The 21,073-nt window shown below is 44.3% G+C and overlaps 1 protein-coding gene across 1 annotated transcript; it reads right to left on the bottom strand.

Moving 5' to 3' along the window:
* Positions 1-4,179: 4,179 nt before the first annotated feature.
* On the bottom strand, positions 4,180-17,909 carry LOC137652694 (uncharacterized). Its single transcript, XM_068386096.1, has 4 exons — positions 17,871-17,909; positions 16,182-16,334; positions 5,997-6,152; positions 4,180-5,823 (listed from the first exon to the last, which is right to left on the bottom strand). Exons 1-4 carry the CDS (start codon positions 17,907-17,909, stop codon positions 4,180-4,182), a joined length of 1,992 nt encoding a protein of 663 aa, XP_068242197.1.
* Positions 17,910-21,073: the final 3,164 nt, after the last annotated feature.

Genomic DNA, 21,073 nt, shown 5'->3' with positions numbered 1-21,073 from the left:
TGGGTCACGTCCTGCAGGTAGTGACCTGTGAAGGTTGTTTGACGCTTCCTGACCACAGCTTGTAGAACCTGCGTCACTGAGAAATTTATCTTGAATGCCAAGGACGTAGCGATGCCTGTGACATCGTTTGCTCTCGGGCGATGTGACGGAGGAGGGTTTGGATTCAGGGAATGGTGGATAATCCTACGAATCCAAGCTGAGATGGTGTTCTTAGTGACCCTCCTCTTCGTCCTCCCTGTGCTCACAATCAGGGCTTGCCCTCGAGGACGAACTGCAGCTGTTCTCTTCAGATAGAGCCTCAGACTCCTTACTGGGCACAGTAGGAGATGGTGTGGGTCATCTGTTACAGAACGGAGACTCAAAATCCTGAGGGCATCGAACCGTGGGTCCGGAACTCCAGGATTCTGAGTCTTAGCAACAAACTCAGGGACAAACCCGAACGTTACCTCCCCCCATCCCCTTGAATGGGCGACGTCATACAAGAGACAATGAAGTTCACTGACTCCCTTGACCGAGGCCAAAGCAAGCAGGAACACCGTCTTCCAAGTCAAGTTACGATCAGAAGCCTAGCGTAATGGTTCGAGCGGAGGTCTCTTAAGAGACCTCAGGACACGAACCACGTTCCCGGGCAGATAAACTCGTAGCTTCGTATGATTAGGGAAAGTTCCAGCGAGGAGGAAATGTCCATTCCTTTCAGCCTGAAGGCCAGGCTTAAGACAAAGCGATAGCATTTCACCGCCGAGATTGAAAGGAGCATTTCTTTCCGCATATACACAAGAAACTCCGCTGTGGCTGGAATAGTTGTATTGAGGGGAGAGATATCCCTTCCATGACACCAACCACAGAAGACTCTCCACTTCGCCGGGTAGACCCCTGCAGATGACTTTCGCAGGTGTCGAGACATCCTCTCCGCAACTTGTTGTGAAAAGCCTCTCTCTGTGAGGAGATGCTGGATAGTCTCCAGGCGTGAAGCCGAAGTGATGCTACGGCTTTGTAGAAGATGTTGCAGTGTGGTTGCTTGAGTAGCTTGTGTCGTGAAGGAAGTTCTCTCGGGAGTTCCGTCAGGAGCTGCAGAAGGTCTGGGAACCACTCTGCATGATGCCATAGCGGAGCTATTAGGGTCATCGACAGTTTGACCGATAGTCTGGTCTTGTTGAGCACCCTTCTGATCAGACAGAACGGGGGGAAGGCGTAGACGTCGATGTTGTCCCACCGTTGTTGGAAGGCATCTTGCCAGAGTGCCTTGGGGTCCGGGACTGAGGAACAGTACAGCAGAAGCTTGAAGTTCAAGGCTGTCGCAAACAGGTCCACCGTCGGGGAACCACACAAAGTCAGGACTTTGTTGGCTTCTAGAGGATCCAAAGACCACTCGGTACTCACTATTTGCTCTGCTCTGCTCAGACTGTCGGCGAGCGTATTCTTCTTGCCTGGAATGAAGCGAGCCGATAGTGGAATCGAGTGGACTTCGGTCCATCTCAGTACCTCTACTGCAAGATGGGATAGCTGTTGTGAAAAGGTACCTCCCTGCTTGTTGATGTAAGCCACCACCGTGGTGTTGTCACTCACTACCACCACAGAGTGACCCGCCTGGATCCGTTAGAATTGTTGAAGTGCCAGATATACGGCCTTCATTTCTAGCATATTTATGTGGAGGCACTTTTCTGATTCTGACCATAGGCCTGAGATCCTGTGGTTCAGAACGTGGGTCCCCCACCCTTCTTTTGAAGCGTCCGAGAACAGCATCAAATCCGGGGGGAGGACGAGAAGATCCACTCCCTTTCGAAGGTTTTCGTCCGTCACCCACCACTGAAGGTCCGTCTGTTCCGTAGGGCCCATAGGGACCAGGATGTCCGTGGAATCGTGGCCTTGATTCCACCGGGACTTGAGCCGCCATTGCAGGGATCTCATCCTGAGGCGGCCGTCTGGAACCAGACGGGCTAGGGAGGAAAGGTGACCTAGGAGGCTGAGGAAAGGATCTGCGACCCTCCTCAGCCTTGCTATCCTGTCGTCTGATGGAAAGGCTTTGTGGAGATTGGTGTCCAATATCATGCCTAGATATACCAGTCGTTGAGATGGAAGCAGAGAAGACTTCTCGAAATTTACCATGATCCCTAGATCTTGCCAAAGTCCCAGAAGTTTGTCTCGGTGTCGAAGAAGGGTCGACTCCGAGTCTGCCAGGATCAGCCAGTCGTCCAGATAACGGAGGAGACGGATGCCGATCTTCTGTCCCCACGCAGATATCAAGGTGAACAATAGTGAAAACCTGCGGTGCAGTGGAGAGACCGAAACACAGCACCTTGAAATGGTAGATCTTATTGTCTAGGCTGAATCTCAAGTACTTCCTGGAAGACGGATGGATTGGGATCTGGAAGTACGCGTCCTTCAGATCCAGTGTTCACATGAAGTCTTGCGGTCTCACTGCAAATCTGACCGTGTCTGCTGTCTCCATGCTGAACGGAGTTTGTTTGACAAACTTATTCAGAGCTGAGAGGGCGATGACGGGTCTCCAGCCTCCAGACGCCTTCTTTACAAGAAAGAGTCAACTGAAGAAGCCTGGGGAGCATCCTTCTTGATTATGGTCACGACTTCTGCCCGAAGGGCTAGCCCCTTTACCGATTCCATTGCATAGGAGCTCAACGACACTGGATTCGCTGTCAGGGGAGGAAGAGATGTCGTGAACGGGACGTGATATCCCTCACTGATCACGGAGATCGTTCAGGAATCGGCCCCGAGTTGCTGCCACCTGAATGCGCAACTTTGTAGGCATCCCCCCACCGGTGGACATGTAGGGGGATTACCAATCCTAGCGTTTGCAGCCTCGGCCGCTCCCTCTAGGATTCTTGACTCCCTTTGACAACTTTCCGACCTTCTTGTCTTTGACAGGAAAGGGCTGCTGTTTGGCACCTTTTTGTTTTTTGCCGGAGCCGGTTTCGTCAACTTGGACTCGCGAGGTTGTTGGGATGCTGGAGGTTTGTAGGGCTTAGATGTAAGAGCCCTTTAGAGGAGAGAATCAAGGTTCGATTTCCTCCACCTCTCAGCTACCTGTTCCACATCCTTGGGCTCAAACGGACTCTTACCTAGGATGGAACAGTGTCTGAGCTTGCAGACATCCACGGCTGGGACCTTCACGTGGAACCTCTTGGTCACCGCATCACGTCGTTTCAAGACTGATTTTGACCACAAGTTCGAAACTTGGTGGGCCAGAAACTCGATGGTACGTGTGCCCAAGAGGAGGAAGGTCTACAAGGCCTTCCTGGTGCTTTCCTTGGAAAGATCCTCAGAACGCAACAGGATGCCCAGAGACCCTAGCCAGACATCCAGCCACAAAGTGGCTTTCATGGCACACTTTGCGACTTTCTCCTGACTCAGGATCTCCATTGCCGAGAATGTCACCTGCCGGTTGGAGAGTCTCTCAAGAGAGACTCCCCTGGTAAGCTCTTCCACAGAGTGGTGTAGGGGAAGAGCTAAATAAGGCTCCTCCATGATCTCAAAGTACCTCCTCTGTTGGACACGAGGAGGTGGGAGGAGCTTGTTACCAGCAGAGGAACGGCTGGAGGAGGCGAGTTCCGCAAGCTGGCCCTCAACCTTATCTCTGGCACTCATCACCCCTTGGGACCAAGGCAGAGCCGCACTGTTAGAGGGTTTTTGAGTGCCGTAGACTTGGTCCAGGACTGTATACTTGCCTCCACGAGGGGCGATCCTTTGGAGTAGACATCACAGGGCCTTCCTGAAAGGAAGAAGAAGAATGGTGCCTAGATCTCTCTGAACACTTCCCCTCCTCCTGCTAGCGCGCTGTCCTGCGCTTACGGGGGGGGGGGGGGGGGATCGTGAAGATGATGACCTGGTTGTGGGAGCTCCAGGATACTCGCTGGGCTGCTCGCTCTGCGAAACCCGTCGAGAATCACGTTTGGGGTCGCGGTGGCGCTCGCGCAATGGACAAATCGCGGGTTCGCGTACCAGAGCGCGGGCACGCGGAGGTGAAGTCGCGGAAGAACATGAGCGCACAGGGTGCGCGTGGGCGTGCAGGCGAGGGCGCGCGCAGCCGTAGGGGCGAGCATTGGCGCGTTGGCGAGCGATGGCGCGCGCAGCCTTAGGGGCGAGCATTGGCGCGTTGGCGAGCGATGGCGCGCAGGCAAGCGTCAGCACGTTGGCAAGCGATGGCGTATAGGGCGATCGTACTCAGGCGAGATAGTGTGTGGGCACGTAGGACACCTTTGGCGCGCAAGATCGTGAGCACGCGAGCGTGCTGAAGGATGATTGCGCGTAGGCGACAAATCGCGCGGGCGCGCAGGAGATCGCTGGCGCGTGGTCCGGAGCAGGCGGATGGGGCGCAGGCGACAAATCGCGCGGGCGCGCAGGAGATCGCTGGCGCGTGGTCTGGAGCAGGCGGATGGGGCGCAGTTCCACCAGGAGTAGAGAAGCGTACCGGGGGCTGCTCTTGGGCGCATGCTGGAGACTTTCCATGAGCGCGCGGTCGTTTAGCATCTCGTCCAGCTCTGGAAGGGCGCGAAGGCGAGTGCGCACGATGGCGCACGGGCGAGGGCTGACGCGTAGTCGAGCTCCGACGGCGCGCAGGTGATCTCGGGCGAGAAGGAGAAGGAAGTATCTTCTTGCCTGTCCCCAGATCCGGGAAACATGGGCCACAGGCGAATGAGGGCGCGCTGGTGCGCGCTGACGCGCAGGAGAATATCGCTGGCGAGCCGGAGATCGTGGGCGCGCAGGAGATCGTGGGCACGCCTGGCGTGTGGCAGGAACAGGGCGCGCAGATGTGCGCTGGCGAGTAGGTGAACGCTGCTGCACAGGAGAACGCCGGCGCATAGGCGAGCTCTTGCGAGCAGGAGAGCGCTGGTGAACAGAAGCACGGGGACGAGCAGGAAAGCGCTGACGAGATGACTCTGCCTCTGCTGCAGGAGATCGCTGGCGCGCAGGAAGGTCCTCAGCAATGGCAGGAGAGCGCTTGCGCGCTACTGTGCGCGAGCGCGCACTAGAATGTGAGCGTGCAGGTGAAACCTGGCGCTGAAGAGACTTGCTCACATTGTGAGACAAGTCCTTCTGCCCCGAAGGGACCGGAGGCCGTTGAAAAACAGAGCGCGTGGGCGCCCACAGCGCGTCAGCTTCCAAGAACGGAGAAGGCAGGTCCACAGGTCTGGCAGGCGTTGGAGATTGCAAACGATCTGCAGAGAGGTCCAGGGATGCAGCTGCAATGGTCAGCTCACGTTGAGGAGGAACCTCTGCGGGGGACGTCAAGGATGAAGAACTGAAGAGGCGCCTGCTAACTCCCTTGTAGGGAGAAGGAAGGCCTCTACGGCGGAGAGGAGGGCGAGCCTTGCAGCGAATACGACCTCTAGGAGCAGGCACACCATCGTCGGTCCTCCGAAGAGAAGTCTCTGTCAGTGAACTGCTCCTAGGGGGAGAATCACCCGTAGGAGAGACCGTTGGACTCAGCTCCTCCCTCGAAGGATGTTCGGAGACAGGAAACGAGCCTTCAGCTACATCAGCAACCAAGGCAGGGGTTTGACCCGACCAGTCAGAAGCCTCTGCCACAACAACGTCGACGATAGACAGAGGATCTACATCCGCTATCACTGGCGACTGTTTGACAGCTGCTCCCAACTGCATCAAGTAAAACGGGACTTCCCTGGAGGGCGAACCCTTGAGCCCCAAGGAAGCCCAAAGCTGCAATGAATCATCATTAGTAACAGAGTTATCAATATCCTCTCTCGGAAGAGGAGGAGGAGCTGCCTCGCTATGGGAGGCAACTCCCTCTCCCGAACTCCGAGGTTGGTCAATAAGAGAATGGCCTACGCTACCACTTGCCGGCCTCTCACGAGAGACCGATCAAGTGGGAGCTTTTGAGGAGGTTCGGGCAGCGGAAGAAGAGTCCTTGGAACTTTCCTCCTTCAAGGCAACCCTTTTAGGAGAAAGATCCCGCTTAGACTTCTTCCGTCGCCGGGAAAACCTCTCCCACTGAGAGGTACACCACTCCCTGCACTCACTACAAACATTTTCTCTATCACAACGTTGACCTCTGAAGTACGGACACAAGCTGTGAGGGTACGTCTCGACCGCCGACATGAACGTCCCACAAGGGCAGTCAGGTAAGCCAGGGCACTTCCACATGATAGGTGTAGAGGCCAACTTCCGAAAACACTCTGAAAGAAAAAGCAAAAAAGAATAAGGCTGCCAAAATGCGAGGGTGAGGTAGACACGTCTGACCGTCACCAGACCCAAAAGTGAAGTGAATCAGTTTACCGGTGTGTGAGGGGGAGGGGCTCGTCATTTCAGCTACGCCGAAAGTAACACCCCATGTTAATAGCGTGGTTTGTATTTCGGTTACGGAACAAACAATCCAAAGGAGCAATCATGGCCTGCAGAAATAAAAAGAAAAACACTTACAAACACTCCTATCTACCTAAACTATCGCACTATAATCAAAGATAGAAAATAAACTGTTCCTATCATTCACAATCACGACAAGCAAATAAAAACAAAACTGTACCTACTCAGAAAATAAATAATCACTTCCAACGCTGGTAAGAAAAATATATAAATCCAGCGTTCACACAACTGCCTCAAGTTGCAGTCAATCAAAAAAAACATTCTCTCCTAAACATTCACCACTGTCGTAACCTAGCTAAAAACATGAACAAACAATCTCATTTATACCAACAGTCTTTCTCACAACGTACAATCAATACACTAACTACTTTCGCCCTCTCTCTCTCTCTCTCTCTCTCTCTCTCTCTCTCTCTCTCTCACTCCACAATATATATATATATTTATATATATATATATATATATATATATATATATATATATATATATATATATATATATATATATATATATATATATATATATATATATATATATATATATATATATATATATATATATATATATATATATATATTATACACACACACACACACACACACACACATATATATATATATATATATATATATATATATATATATATATATATACATATATACATATATATATATATATATATATATATATATATATATATATATATATATATATATATATATATATATATATATATATATATATAAAATTTTCATATTCTCCCAGGTATCCCGCATTCCCTGTGAGGACATCTTTTTATGTGGGAGTCATACGTTTTATGCCCTCATCGCCTTTCCCAAGCACAAAATTAATCCTTTTGTCCAGGTTGAAATAACTCGCCCACGTACAGAAAATGGAACGGTCAAAGACATGTTTGTTCCCTTTACACAACCAATTCAATTGAACCGTAATTTTGAAATATAGCTTGAACATCGTTGCGTCATCTCCCGTATAATTTGTATTTGTGACGTATGACTGCGTCATAGCTGGGTTTCCCTTTTTTTTTCTTTTTTTATTCAACTGAAAGGCTTTGAAGCTTTATAAATGAAAAAATAATAAATACTACTACAACTGCAGGTAGTACTACTTCTATTACTATTATTGCCTAATGAAACTGTTATTGTAGTTTTAAGGTATGTTAAAAATATGAGATAAATCTTGCTTTATATACAAGGAATGTAAGACATCTCCTTGTAAAACAAAGTTAACGTTTCAAAAAGTTTATTAAACCAGAGCTAAATAATTCTTAGCAATAGTTAACATAAAATGGGCGTTTAACGAACAAAAGAGGCTTGATGAACACTTCAGGTAAATGGAGTTACTTGAAAATGCCCTTTTTCCTCACCATATATTTAAACCCACTAAATTTGAATCAGTATCTGCTAGGGTCAAGAGACCTGGTGTATATCCAGCAACCTTACACTTAAAAATATTGGAGAATATGGGTGAGAAGTTTTGTAAAAAGGAAAATATATGCAATATGTTACACACACACACACACACACACACACACACACACACATATATATATATATATATATATATATATATATATATATATATATATATATATATATATATATATATATATATATATATATATATATATATATGTATATATATATATATATATATATATATATATATATATATATATATGTATATATATATATATATATATATATATATATATATATATATATATATATATATATATATATATATATATATATATATATATATATATATATATATATATATATATATATATATATATATATATATATATATATATATATATATATATATATATATATATATATATATATATATATATATATATATATACATATATATATGTATATATACATATATATATATATATATATATATATATATATATATATTTATATATATATATATATATATATATATATATATATATATATATATATATATATATATATATATATATATATCCAGACAATAGATTTTCATTAGAATAGGAAGATATAAACAGGGTAACAGAAGTATACTGAATTGTTAATAACTTACATAGTTAACTGAGATATGGGCAAACATGTAAACGGGGAATAAAAACGAATAGTCGAATATAGAAACAAACACAAAAATATAAAATCAAAATTAACTAAATTTTACTTGTGATAAAACTGAAGCCTAAGATTGAAACTTTTAATCCCTGTAAAATCAGCTTAGCATTATCTTACTGGCACTAAGCTCAGAGAGAGAGATACCACTCAATGCTTCGGAATAATTTCTTCTTCTTCTCCGTCTTCCTATTCTTTTCGATTTGGTATAAAACTATTTCTCGTGCCGAGGGTATTTTAATTTTCATGTAAATATAATTGATATATGTTAATGTGTTAATGAGTTTTAGTATTCAGAACTTTTAGATACTAAGAATGCTGTAATCAGATGTTGGACCTTCTGTCATAGTTTATTAAAATCTTTTAAAGCCTAAAATTTTTTAGTGTAGCTATAATAGATAATTTATGCATATCGTAGGTAGATGCAATACTGTTAAATATGTTAACATTAAAAAGTTTGTCTGCAGCGAGAAGAAATGCAGCTAGTGTTTGGTGAAAGATGTCATCTCCTTAGCTACTATCGTCTGTACTTCAGGAACAAGCCAAGCTTCGGTGAAAATCCAGTATTTTTTTAAATGCAATCACATAGACTCCCATATCATGCTTTTATTAAATGGTAAAACATTGGGTTGATATTGCTTCAGAAAATTGGTTTTAGAAGCTTGTGTTTCGTGACTGTTGTGGGCGTTCTAATGAAACCTATTAGGATGTAGAATATTAAGACAAAAAAAAATCCTTAAATGGATATAACGACTATCTATCGTAATTAACTCCCCCTATACATGGTTATATAGACTTTCAGAAGAGACTGTCCAGACGAGATAAGAGCAAGATAAGAAGAAAAGAAGTCTGGCAGAGCTAGGTTCCAACGGGAGTCTCCCCTTCAAACGTTAAAGACCTATATCACCGAGACGAAAAGATGTCTTGCCAGTGATTAAGACAAGCACCTGGCCTTTCCGGCCTGTTTAAATGTTTAAAGGTCGCCCATGAATGGCAGAGTCGAGGAACAGTGATAATGCCGTACCAGGACAGTGCTTTAGAGACTTAAATATATAGTGTATATGATCGGTGTACAGACACCGTCTCCACCCACGCTAGGACCATGGAGGATCTGACGATGACTGCAGATTACTCAGGAGATAGACGTATACACGTTCCCAAATCTACATCATTACCTCACAAGAATAGGAGGTTGCAGACACTATAAGAAATTATCGAACTTAATCAGGTGTCATACGGCAGTCCACGTTTAGTCATCGTAACAACTTCATCTAAGCCTCAGAAAATAACTCTCCAACTTTCAATTTAAGTATCTCACTGAACTACTTTAAAAAATGTTCCCCCCGTATACAGTATATCAGTATTTAAAATTAACTTGATTTGTCATTGGAAGTTAAGAAGGCATCTTTTTTCTAAATAAGTTTGCGAAAAAACGTGATGCTTGTGCGTTTTTTTTTTTTTACTTTATTCTATATTTATTTCCCATAATTCAGTTGTTTTTTCGAATCCATTGTGTTTATAGATTGAAAGAACATGTCAAGATTCTAAGATAGTAGCGATATATTTATAATATCCATATCAGTAATGTTAACTAATACTTAAACGATAAATTTTGAAGAGATAAAAAAATAACTGTTGTTAGAGTAATAGAATATTAAAGATATTCAATATATAGTCTTTAAAATTTTCTAGATATTTTTTTTTCTTTTAATGCAAAAACAAATATCCACCAACATAATACCCATCACAAGCCCAGGCCGGAATGATGATACAGAAAGAAAAAAGAATCTGGTTTAACTAGTTTTCAAACGTCTGAAGATCAAAACATCAAATTTTGCGAAAATCAAGAAGAGGATATCAAAGCCTTGTAGTTTAAGGATGACATCGTCACCAAACAGAACGTGATATTAATTCACAAATAGATAGCAAAGATCATAATTAGAGAGAGAGAGAGAGAGAGAGAGAGAGAGAGAGAGAGAGAGAGAGAGAGAGAGAGAGAGAGAGAGAGAGAGAGAGAGAACACATTACTTTAAGGAACAGATCAAAATCTCTCTACCCTAATAACGCAAATGATCAACTACCGTACGCAATACAATTGACTAAAACAAGCTTTAAGCATTAGATTAAAGGAAGACATGACAGCCAAGGTTCACTGTCATCTGGGCCTAACTCAACACCGAATTTCCAATTCCCCGGAAGTAGGATAGGCCTAGGATGAGAGGCACGCTGTTAGCGAGGGATGTTTTGTGTCAGATATCCTGTCGAAGAGCATCAGAGGACTTGGATTGGGATGTCAATCATGTATAGATAGAGAAGGGCTGAGTGACACGTTCGAAATCATTCGAGTGTCAGTTTTATATATCCTTGTTTTGTTTGTGCGTGCGTAACTATAATATATATATATATATATATATATATATATATATATATATATATATATATATATATATATATATATATATATATATGTGTGTGTGTGTGTGTGTGTGTGTGCGTGTGCGTGTGTGTGTGTGTGTGTGTGCGCGCGCGCGTGTTTATGTTTGCCTGTTTATAACAGCGGGTTGTTCAACAGATGAACAACACGAGTCACTGTAGCATTCTTCCTTAAACTGATGAATTTTAGATGAAACCCATATGTATTTAATCTACCACAACTTTATGTTTATCTATATTTGTAAATGCTAAGAGAAAAAAAATATCAAAGTAATAGCAGTGACTGTAAGAATTATATACCCACCTGAATCCTTTTTCTTTTCAAGCGTAAACCAAATACATAACCTTTTCTGCGGCCTAGCTGACGTGAGTAGAGGTAATATCTCATTAAAAATTCATAGATTTCGGGGGATGGTGAGGAGCAGATGATCCATTTCTCGTCAAAAATTCGACAATTTATTATTAGGGCCCGTTTTTAGAATTGGGAGATGTTCGGTTGGTAGTGAAGCCAGGATCTGAATACGAATTGGCCAATATTTTATAATTGTTCAGATGTTTGAAGTATGTGGATTTGTCTGTTTGATAGAAATTTATATAATCAAGTACCATATAAAGGTAATTTCTTCAGTATCAAACCGTATCACCATATCATGTAAAGAAAAATAGATATTATTTCCTTTTCTGATGTATTTTCAATGAATCTGAGCTAATTTTTTTGAGGAAAATTAATTTAGGCCCCTTTCCCACACCACCAGCTTAGTCTCCCCCACTTGGGAATCGATGGGTTTGGGTAGGTAAAATACCAAGAATTAGTGCTTTGCACCAATAGGAATCGCCAGAAATGCATTATAAACGCAGAAAACCAGTTACAAAAATATATAATTCATATAGGTAGCATGAAATTAAAGTATCATGATTATCTATGACTCACTTTACGTCCTTCCAATGTTTTTTGCTCAGCCAAAACTCGACGAGCTCGCAAAATTAACATTACATCACTGCTTTTATATTATGGCAAGCGGTGCATGATGTGCTGCGCACACAAGCCCCGTCGGTCATTATTTCGGGGATATTTTTACTTTCACATGTTGCTGTGGCCTGATTGGTAACGTCTCTGACTGGTATTTGAGAGACTGGGTTCGAGTCCCGCTCAGACTAGTAAATGTCTTTAGTGTCTTCAACCTTACTATCCATGTGAGGTAAGATTGAGGGGTTTGGAAGGAGCCTATAGGTCTCTCTGCTGAGTCATCAGCAGCCAATGCCTGGCCTTTCTTGGTCCTAACTTAGGTGGAGAGGGGGCTTAGGCGCTGATCATATGTATATATGGTCAGTCTCTAGGGCAATGCCTTGCTTTGATGTCACTGTCACTTGCCTCCGCCATTCATGAGCGGCCTTTAAACCTTTAAACAACAGCTAAATATTTAACAGAGACCGTTTTCAACATAGTTAATTACCGAAATATATCTACAACACTCGCAATACTTTTGCTTGATAATTAAATTATGTCCAATCATATTCAAACACTTACTAAATGCCACCACTACCTAAATAATGATAAAATTCGCCTTAACCAACATTGCCCTGAAAACAATCCGTAAGAATTGGGTCTTTATCCAAATTAACGCTAAAAGAGCTTGCCACTGCCTCTGTCATAGCTACAATAAAACAAAATGCCGGTTTTCCTTCATTATTCTAAGTATTTAGGATCCCAGTGGATGTTAGGGTAACTTTATTACTTTACTGAAATCCTAATAAAACTAGGTTTTCCACTGAAGTTGTTCGTAATTGGTTATAAAACCATTACGCCATGATGATGTCACACCTCTTAGATAATAATTTATAATTGTAACAGCGTTGTTTGCATAAGAGTGTGAGATAAATTGCTCATTAAAAGCAAACATTGCAATAAAGAAAACATGTGTCTGACTTTGAAAATATCAAGGAAAAAACTTAGCAAGCTTATTTTATCAGAACTCGTTCAATCTTTCATATAATGACTATACTTTTTATATAGCTTTTCACCTGCTCTTTCCACGTACGTGACTATTTTGGTTAATATCAATTTCGGCATGCCTTTAAAGGTTTACCCAGATAAACTCAGGATGTCGTAAGGAAATCTTAATTTCGACCAGTATGTATTACAATAAATCAATAAAACAAGATAAAAAATTACCCATCATCTCAGCTGAAACAAAATTGATCCATATAATCACCATATTACCATACCCATATATAAACTCACATCAATAATTATCAAAATAACCATTATTATATTGTTACACAATCACCATTACCATGTAGTCAGTGGATAAGTAACAATTAGCAACAAAACTGTGACTTACAACAATTCCCCATCACTGATACCCATCAGGATTCTCGGGTAACAAATGTGAAGCAATTTTTTCCACCAAGTGCAGCATTAACCTATCCTCAGAGAACAAAAAGCTGTATGTCAATACAATTTTAGTTCCAAGAGGACTGCACAGTTGCACTACTCGCCAAAAACACACAAAAATCCAATCAAGTTGTGACGGGTCGAGAGAGGGTTGTGAACTCAAAGGCAGGAGGCAATCAACTGAGTTGTTTATTAACGAAACATTCTCCTTTATATACAAAACCTCAAGGCAACAGGACATAACCTGTTCGAGAGACAGACAATGTTACAAAGCAAAACTGGAGATATGATAATTCAGGTTCTTTTTAGTGCGAGGGAAGAGCGCAGATACAAGCATAATATATACAAAATAATTATGTACAATTGTGTGACACAAGGTTGGTACATGGCTCACGCCCTAAAAATGACATACTGTACATGTTAAATAGGGCGCCCTGATCTAGAGAGGCGAACTGTAGGCGGGTCATCTGGCAGAAGATATGCAGGTTTTAGACGATCAATGGAGACCCAGTCTTCTTTGCCCTGAATGTTTAGGAGGAATGCTTTCGGACTGTGTCGGATCACAAGGAAAGGGCCCGTGTAAGGGGTACTTAGTGGTGGTTTGCTGGTGTCGTTGCGCAGGAAGACGTGCGTTGCAGAGTGCAAGTCCGTTGGTATGTGATGCTTCGCTGAGGGCTTGTAAGTCTGGCGGCACGGAGTAAATTTTCCCACGACGTGATGTATGCCCTGGAAATCGTCGGAGGAGGTTGTAGAGGGAATAAATTTGGCAGGGACGACTAACGTGTCGCCATACACCATTTCAGCTGCCGAGACGTCGAGGGCGTCTTTGGGAGTGGTCCTTGCAGCGGGACATCAAAGCTGCTTTGAGGGTGCGATGAAAACGTTCAACCATTCCATTGGCAGCGGGGTTGTAGGCCGTTGTCTGATGTAGGGTGATGCCCAGGAGATTCGCTAATGACGTCCACAATTGAGAGGTGAAAGTAGTTCCCCTGTCAGAAGTAATATGCTCAGGGATACCAAATCTTGAAATCCATCCAGAGAGTAAGGCAGATGTACATGAGGTGGATGTTGCAGTTTCCATGGGAATGGCTTCAGGGCAACGAGTGGAGCGGTCGATGACGGTAAACAGGTAACGATGTCCTTGTGATGTGGGTAGGGGGCCTACAACGTCGACGTGAATGTGTGCGAAACAACGCTGGGTTGAGGAAAGGTGCCCACTCCTGAATCCGTGTGTCGATGTACTTTGGAAGTTTGGCAAGAAGTACAGGCGCGGACCCAATCCTTAGCATCCTTAGAAATGCCGTGCCAAATAAACTTTGCCTTCAGCAGCTGTGCAGTAGAACGGCACGAGGTATGTGAAAAGCCGTGAATGAAATCAAACACCTGTCGGCGCACGGGAGCAGGAATCCAAGGTCGCGGTCTACCGGTACTGACGTCACAGAGGAGGGTGGTGTTGGAGTCTTCGAGGGGAAAGTCCTCCCAACGGAGGGACGTGCAGAATGTCCTACAAGCTTGATATTCTGGATCCTGTCGTTGGGCTTCAGCCAGGGCGTTGTAATCCAATCCCAGTTGAACGGCAGCCAACGTGTTTCTTGACAGGGCATGGGCAACGGGATTCATTTTCACAGGGACGTATTGGAGGGTGCAATTGTATTCAGCCACGGCGGAGAGATGTCGGCGTTGACGGGCGGACCAGGCGTCAGACTGTCGAGTGAAGCCGTGCACCAGAGGCATGTGGTCTGTGCGAATGACGAAGGGCGTACCTTCTAAGAAATGGCGAAAGTGACGGACAGCCAATTGCACCGCCAGCAATTCTCGATCGAAGGTAGAATAACCCGATTCTGCCTTGGACAGTTTTCTGCTGAAGAAGGCCAATGGGCGGGGCGAGCCTTTGACCACCTGCTCGAGTACTGCACCAATAGTGACGTCGCTGGCATCGGTGGAGAGAAGGAGAGGGGCGTGTGGGATAGGAAAAGTGAGAGCCGCAGCAGTTGAAAGGGCCTTCTTTGCATTGCAGAAGGCTGCTTCTTGAAGGGGACCCCACTTCAAGTCCTTTGGCTTGCCCTTGAGGGAGGCGTAGAGGGGAGCAAGAGTGGCGGCAATGGCTGGCAGAAAACGGTGATAATAGTTGATCATGCCCAAGAATTCCTGCAGAGCTTTGACGGTCGAGGACGCGGGGAAGTTCTGAACGGCTGCTACCTTCTCAGGGAGGGGATGGACTCCTTCAGGAGTGATACGGTGACCTAAGAACGACACTTCGTTGGCGCCAAAGGTACACTGGTCGTACCATACTACAAGGCCATTTTGTTGCAGGCGGTCGAGCACGATGCGCAGGTGACGGAGGTGTTCCTCTTTTGAGGAGAAGAACACAAGTATGCCGTCCACATAGCATACACAGAAAGGGAGGTCCCCTAAGATGCCATCCATGAGACGTTGAAACGTTGCCCCAGCATTACGAAGGCCAAAACAGGAGTAATTGAAGGTGTATGTACCAAACGGAGTGGTGATGGCGGTCTTGGGGATGTCTTCTGGGTTCATAGGCACCTGATAATACCCCTTCAGGAGATCGAGCGTAGAGAAAACCTTCGCTTTGTGCAGGTAGGAGGTCACGTTGGCAATGTTTGGGAGGGGGTAGTGATCCGGTTCTGTTTGCATGTTCAGGCGCCTGTAATCCCCGCACGAACGGAGGGAGCCGTCTTTCTTCAGAACGATGTGTAAGGGTGACGACCATGGGCTGGAGGCCTTTTGGCAAAGGCTCATTTCCTCCATTTCGGCGAACGTCTATTTGGCGGCTGCCAATCGTTCCGGTGCCAGACGTCTGAATTTTGCGAAGACTGGGGATCCCGTCGTCTTGATATGGTGATAAATACCGTGCTTGGCAGGAACCGTGGGCGATTGGCGAAGTTCTGGACGGAAAACTTCCGGCTACGACGTGAGGAGGCGGGCGTAGGATTCTGTGGGTGCGCTGATGTGGAGAGCGAGGTTAAAGGGGGCGGGTTGAAGAGGTGTCGACAAGTACGAGTCTGCGTTGACCAATCGTCGGTGGGCAACATCGACCAGAAGGTGGAAATGAGAGAGGAAATCCGCACCGAGGATTGTCATTGTGACATTTTTGGCGAGGTGTTTTCTGCGGAAACCCTTGACATTTATCTCCGCCGCCTTTGGGCACTAATGCCACTGACGGCATTGTCGTTACTGTTGGCGGGGTTAGTACTATACTCAATTTTTTTTTAATGAGGCGCATTTGCACCGACTCGCAGCGGTGCCCTTTTAGTCTGGAAAAGTTTCCTGCTCTCTGATTGGTTAAAATTATCTTGTCCAACCAATCAGCCATCAGGAAACTTTTTCGAGCTAAAAGGGCACACCCGCGAGTCGTGCAAATCTGCCAAACTAAATAGAATTGACTATAGTCTATGGGTGTGGATATCGGTACCGGTGCCTTAGGGCACATATGATGTTGGCGGCAATGCCATTCCCCCCTGGGGCTGCCGGTACCTCTGGCAATGTCGGTACCTTTGGGGCACGTGCCCTTCTGCCCTTTTTTTATCTGAGACAGTCTTACATAACTAAGATGAATTCTCTACGTACTGTAGGTGAATTCTACTAAAGGTTAACATAAAAGCCTTACCTCTTCAACGTTTGAGGTTTCTTCATGTAGATTGAGCCTGGGAACTCCTTCTACGAAAGGGTTCTACACTCCTGCATTGAATAACCACTACATATGGTTATTGGTTTTCTACCAATATGTCCATTTCTCTTTGAGGGTGCGTAATGAATATATGGTTGGTAACTCTATAGGCTAATTATCCCTCCTAAGTTTTTTTCTATTGAGGTCATAACCTTGCTTTTATACCCTGTTGGTTGCTTTAGACTCTTGCTTATTAATCGATACCTGTTCCGGTGCCCTCTAATTGGCCATTTCTCTGCGGAGATATTGGAGCAACGGTTCTTTCCATGAGCATTTCCCCATCCCTTTTTCCCCTTTTGGGCCTATAGCAACGGAACTTTAGGGGACTAATTTTTCAAATCCCATATTCTTTATAGGGGAATGGACATTTCGTAATTTATCTTCTTTTATTTTTTCTCACCAATGGCATTTGCACAAAATTTGGGGATTAATATTCCCTCAGTTGTTTACATGGAGTGTTAATGGCCAATTTCTTTGTGGTTTTGGCGCCTGCTAGAGGATGTAGTACTCATTTGAACGATTTTCTCCTTACAGGCAGTGCCTATACGATTTGTGTTAGAGCCATGAGACATCCATGTGATCTCGATATATACGCACTCACGTGAAGTGTTAGAGTATGAAAGGCCCAGTATTGTACTAGGACCATCAGGATTGCAGTGTTTGTAAGGATTTACTTCACTCCAGAGGGGTCTCGGAGGATACCTCTGATGATGCCTGCATGTTCTTTCCGCAGTATTTTCGCACCTGGGTAAGTGGATGAGGTAGTATGATCTCATCAAGGATAAAGTGGTGTGTACTAATTCAGACTCCACTATGACATCGGTCTCTCGATCTACGGTTACAATTGCTTCTTCCGTGATGGGGGCTGTACCTGCTCGTTTCTCCTCCCAACATCTTCTGCTAAGCTCATGGAGCTGCCCAGTTCCCGAGTACCTTATTTACTACAATCCATCTTTTACTTATGGTTAACAGGAAAGCCTTCATTGAGGGGAATTAGTAATACCAGGAAAGAGTGTTCAAGGCCTCATGTGAAGAGATCCAGGACTTGGAGAAGCAAGAGGAGTTGCCTAGATATAAGGTATGGCACTCCTAGCTACCTTATTGCACGCAGCAATGATGACGGCAGTGGGTATCAATATACAGATTTACTCCATTGGTAAGAGCTTAGGCTCTTTCGTGGACCTGGACAAAGTGGTCTTCCACTTTGTTTCGAAGAGCTACATCAGTGGAGTTAACCTTTTGTGAGGGTAAGCCTCTCCCATCCTTGGAAGAGTGCATACCAGTCTCACCTTTTTTACCACACGATTCCGTCCACTAGACCAATGTCCAGTTTACTTTTGCTGAGAGTGAACTAGATACGGCCACCAATTTTTTGAGAAGCTGCCTAGGATTCCTGAACACCTTTTCAAGTCTGAGTCGTAGACCAGATAATGGATGTCAATCTTAATGTCTCTGTAGTACTTTATGGGTAAGAGAATCTGGCATTTTGCAGGTGGCTTCGTCTTTCCTTGCGGGCAAAGACTCATGTTGACACATTTATGAAAGAACTTTATGCTTCTTTTCGCGTCTGTCGGGCCTGTAGTGAGCATGTACTTGACGCAGCTACCATCCACCACGAGCTAAAACGTTTCTCATCTCTAGTATCTGGGGAAAAGACCTGTTTCCTTAGAAAATTGTGAAGAAAATTTTGGATAAGGTTTTAGCAAAGCTTAGAGCCTTCTCCTGAAGTGGGGAATCTCACTGAACATCTAGTTCACCCCTGGGAAGGTCACTACCAAGAGGTCTCACAAACTGACTTATCATGTTAAGTCGTTTGTTCTTTCTTATGCCACTATCCCTCAGAATATTTAGCTGTGCCATTATGAGTGGTGTCACAGTCCCTAGCCTTCCACCCTACGTATGAGTAAGGGTTGTCTTCCGAGGCCGTCTTGACAGTGGAGGCAAGTCCAGTGATCGTGGACTTTGAAACGGCAGTGGAGGTAGCACATCCTATCCTCAACACAAAATAATAAAGGCCTCCGGTAGGGAATGGTTACCCCTGTTTAAGTATTGTGGGTTTTTCAGTTCTTGTACACAGAACGTTATTTCCAACGGCTTTGCTTGGAAGTAGTAACAATGGCCACCAAAGTTCAGGAGATTCTTATAGGAACATATCCTTGTCTGGGACAGAATGTATAAGATCTCTTGTAGAGGGGAGAATATCTGCTACATGAGATCTATGAGATTTCAAGATCGTCTATTTTGTGTGCCAAAACGGTTTCGAGCTTACCTCAAACTATTCTCCTCTTGTCTGGTCTAATCCTCTGCGTTCATTGAGACAGGTTCCGGATGTTAGCTTTTTACCACCCTTGGAGGCTTTTACTGTCTCTATAGATTTTACTGACATCTTTGTATTGTCGGCTAGGTCGACACTTATCCCTCTACCTTTGTTGCAGTCTGTAGAGAAAGGTCTACGTATTCAGAGCTCTGCCATTTGGGCTCAGCATAGCTCTGAGGGTTTTCATGAAGTTTACTGATGTAGTTGTACAACAACTGCGGTAGACAGGCTTTTTAATAGAGGCGTACCTGGTTGACTGGCTAATGTGAATTGCCTTAGTGCGAGTGCTCAGAAGTAGCCAAATGAGTTTTTGGTTCTTCTAGTCCCTTGGACTTCAGATCAAAATTAAGAAATCAGAACTGACTCCAGCTCAGGACTTTCCACGGTTGGAGATTTGTTGTGACTTTAAGTCTCACTCGTTCTATTCCTCCCTCTAAGGGATAGGAAATAGAGACGTCAGCCAAGTATCTGATCAGGTCGGGGATGATCATCAGGCAACACTCAGAGGAGGTTTGAGGATCTTTACGATCCACGAATATTGTCCTCAATATACGACTCAAAGATGCAATCAGAATTTGGGGAAGGAGAGCCTCCAACGCTCTTCCTGACCATCAGAAGAAGACTCTGGATCTACTGCAGGAGCAACTTAGACCTTGGTCCACTGCCATAAGTCTTTCACAGACATTGCTGTTGCGCTTTCCTCCTCCAGTAGTGACACTTTGTTCGGACGCCTCGTTGGATAGTTGGGTGGGTCATAACCCACCCAAGAAAATGCAAAGCGGTTGGTCTCACAAATTATAACAATATCACATTAATATTCTGGAGTCCATGGTAGTCTTCTTGTCCCTCATGAAATTAAACCTGAAGGAGAACATTCATATCCATTTAAACCTCGTTAGGAGGGTTATAGTCTATTGATTCAACAGACAAGAATCGAGGTCTCCTCAATTGAACCCCGTAACTATAACTGTCTTTACGTTGGATAAGAAGAAAGGTGGACCTTTTTCTACGTCTCTCCTTCAGTGAGATCAAATCTCTGGCCTTCAAGTGGATCTGTTTGCGATTAGTTTCAGCATGATATTTCCCTGCTAGGTAGCACTGAATGTGGTTCAAGCAGCAATGGGTATGGACACTAAACTTTGTCAATGTCCGTGGATGGGAGTTGTTGGGTGACGATTTGTCTGTTTCCAGTGTTTAACCTTTTCATGGAAGTTTTGGACAGGCTTAGATCATTCAAGGGATGGCGGCTCTAGTGGCTCCTTGGTAGCCAATGAGCAACTGGTTTCCCATGGTCACGGATTTGAATCCCAACTTTTTCCGTGACCAACCCGATTCTGTCTCAGGATGGACAGCAGGGGATTGTTTATGCTTCATCAAGGAGATCGTACAATCCTCATCTCATGCTTGATTTCACCCTAATCCTGTTAATAAAATTAAAAATTCAACGTGATAAGTGGGTATTTGCAGAATCTAATAGTCGTCTAACACCATGACTCAATTCGCTTTGGGCATAGGTAATCAAAAGTCTTCAATTCTTGACCTCACTCAGAAAGTCATCTTCCTAATTGCGATTGCTTCCGGTGCTCAGGTTAGCGACATTGTAACGATTTCTAGAGACGAGAACCACATTGAATTTGTGGATAATGGGAGGTTGATTTATACCCTGGTCCCACTTTTCTGACTAAAAATAAACTTCCGGTTTCACCTTGGGATCTATGGAAAATAGTCCTCCTTCAAGGTGATCCCTTCCTTTGTCC

The sequence above is a fragment of the Palaemon carinicauda genome, chromosome 14 (genome assembly GCF_036898095.1).
Source record: "Palaemon carinicauda isolate YSFRI2023 chromosome 14, ASM3689809v2, whole genome shotgun sequence".
Classification (NCBI taxonomy): Eukaryota; Metazoa; Arthropoda; class Malacostraca; order Decapoda; family Palaemonidae; genus Palaemon; species Palaemon carinicauda.
Note: the sequence above shows the minus strand (reverse complement) of the source record. Positions and strands in the feature narration are given on the sequence as shown.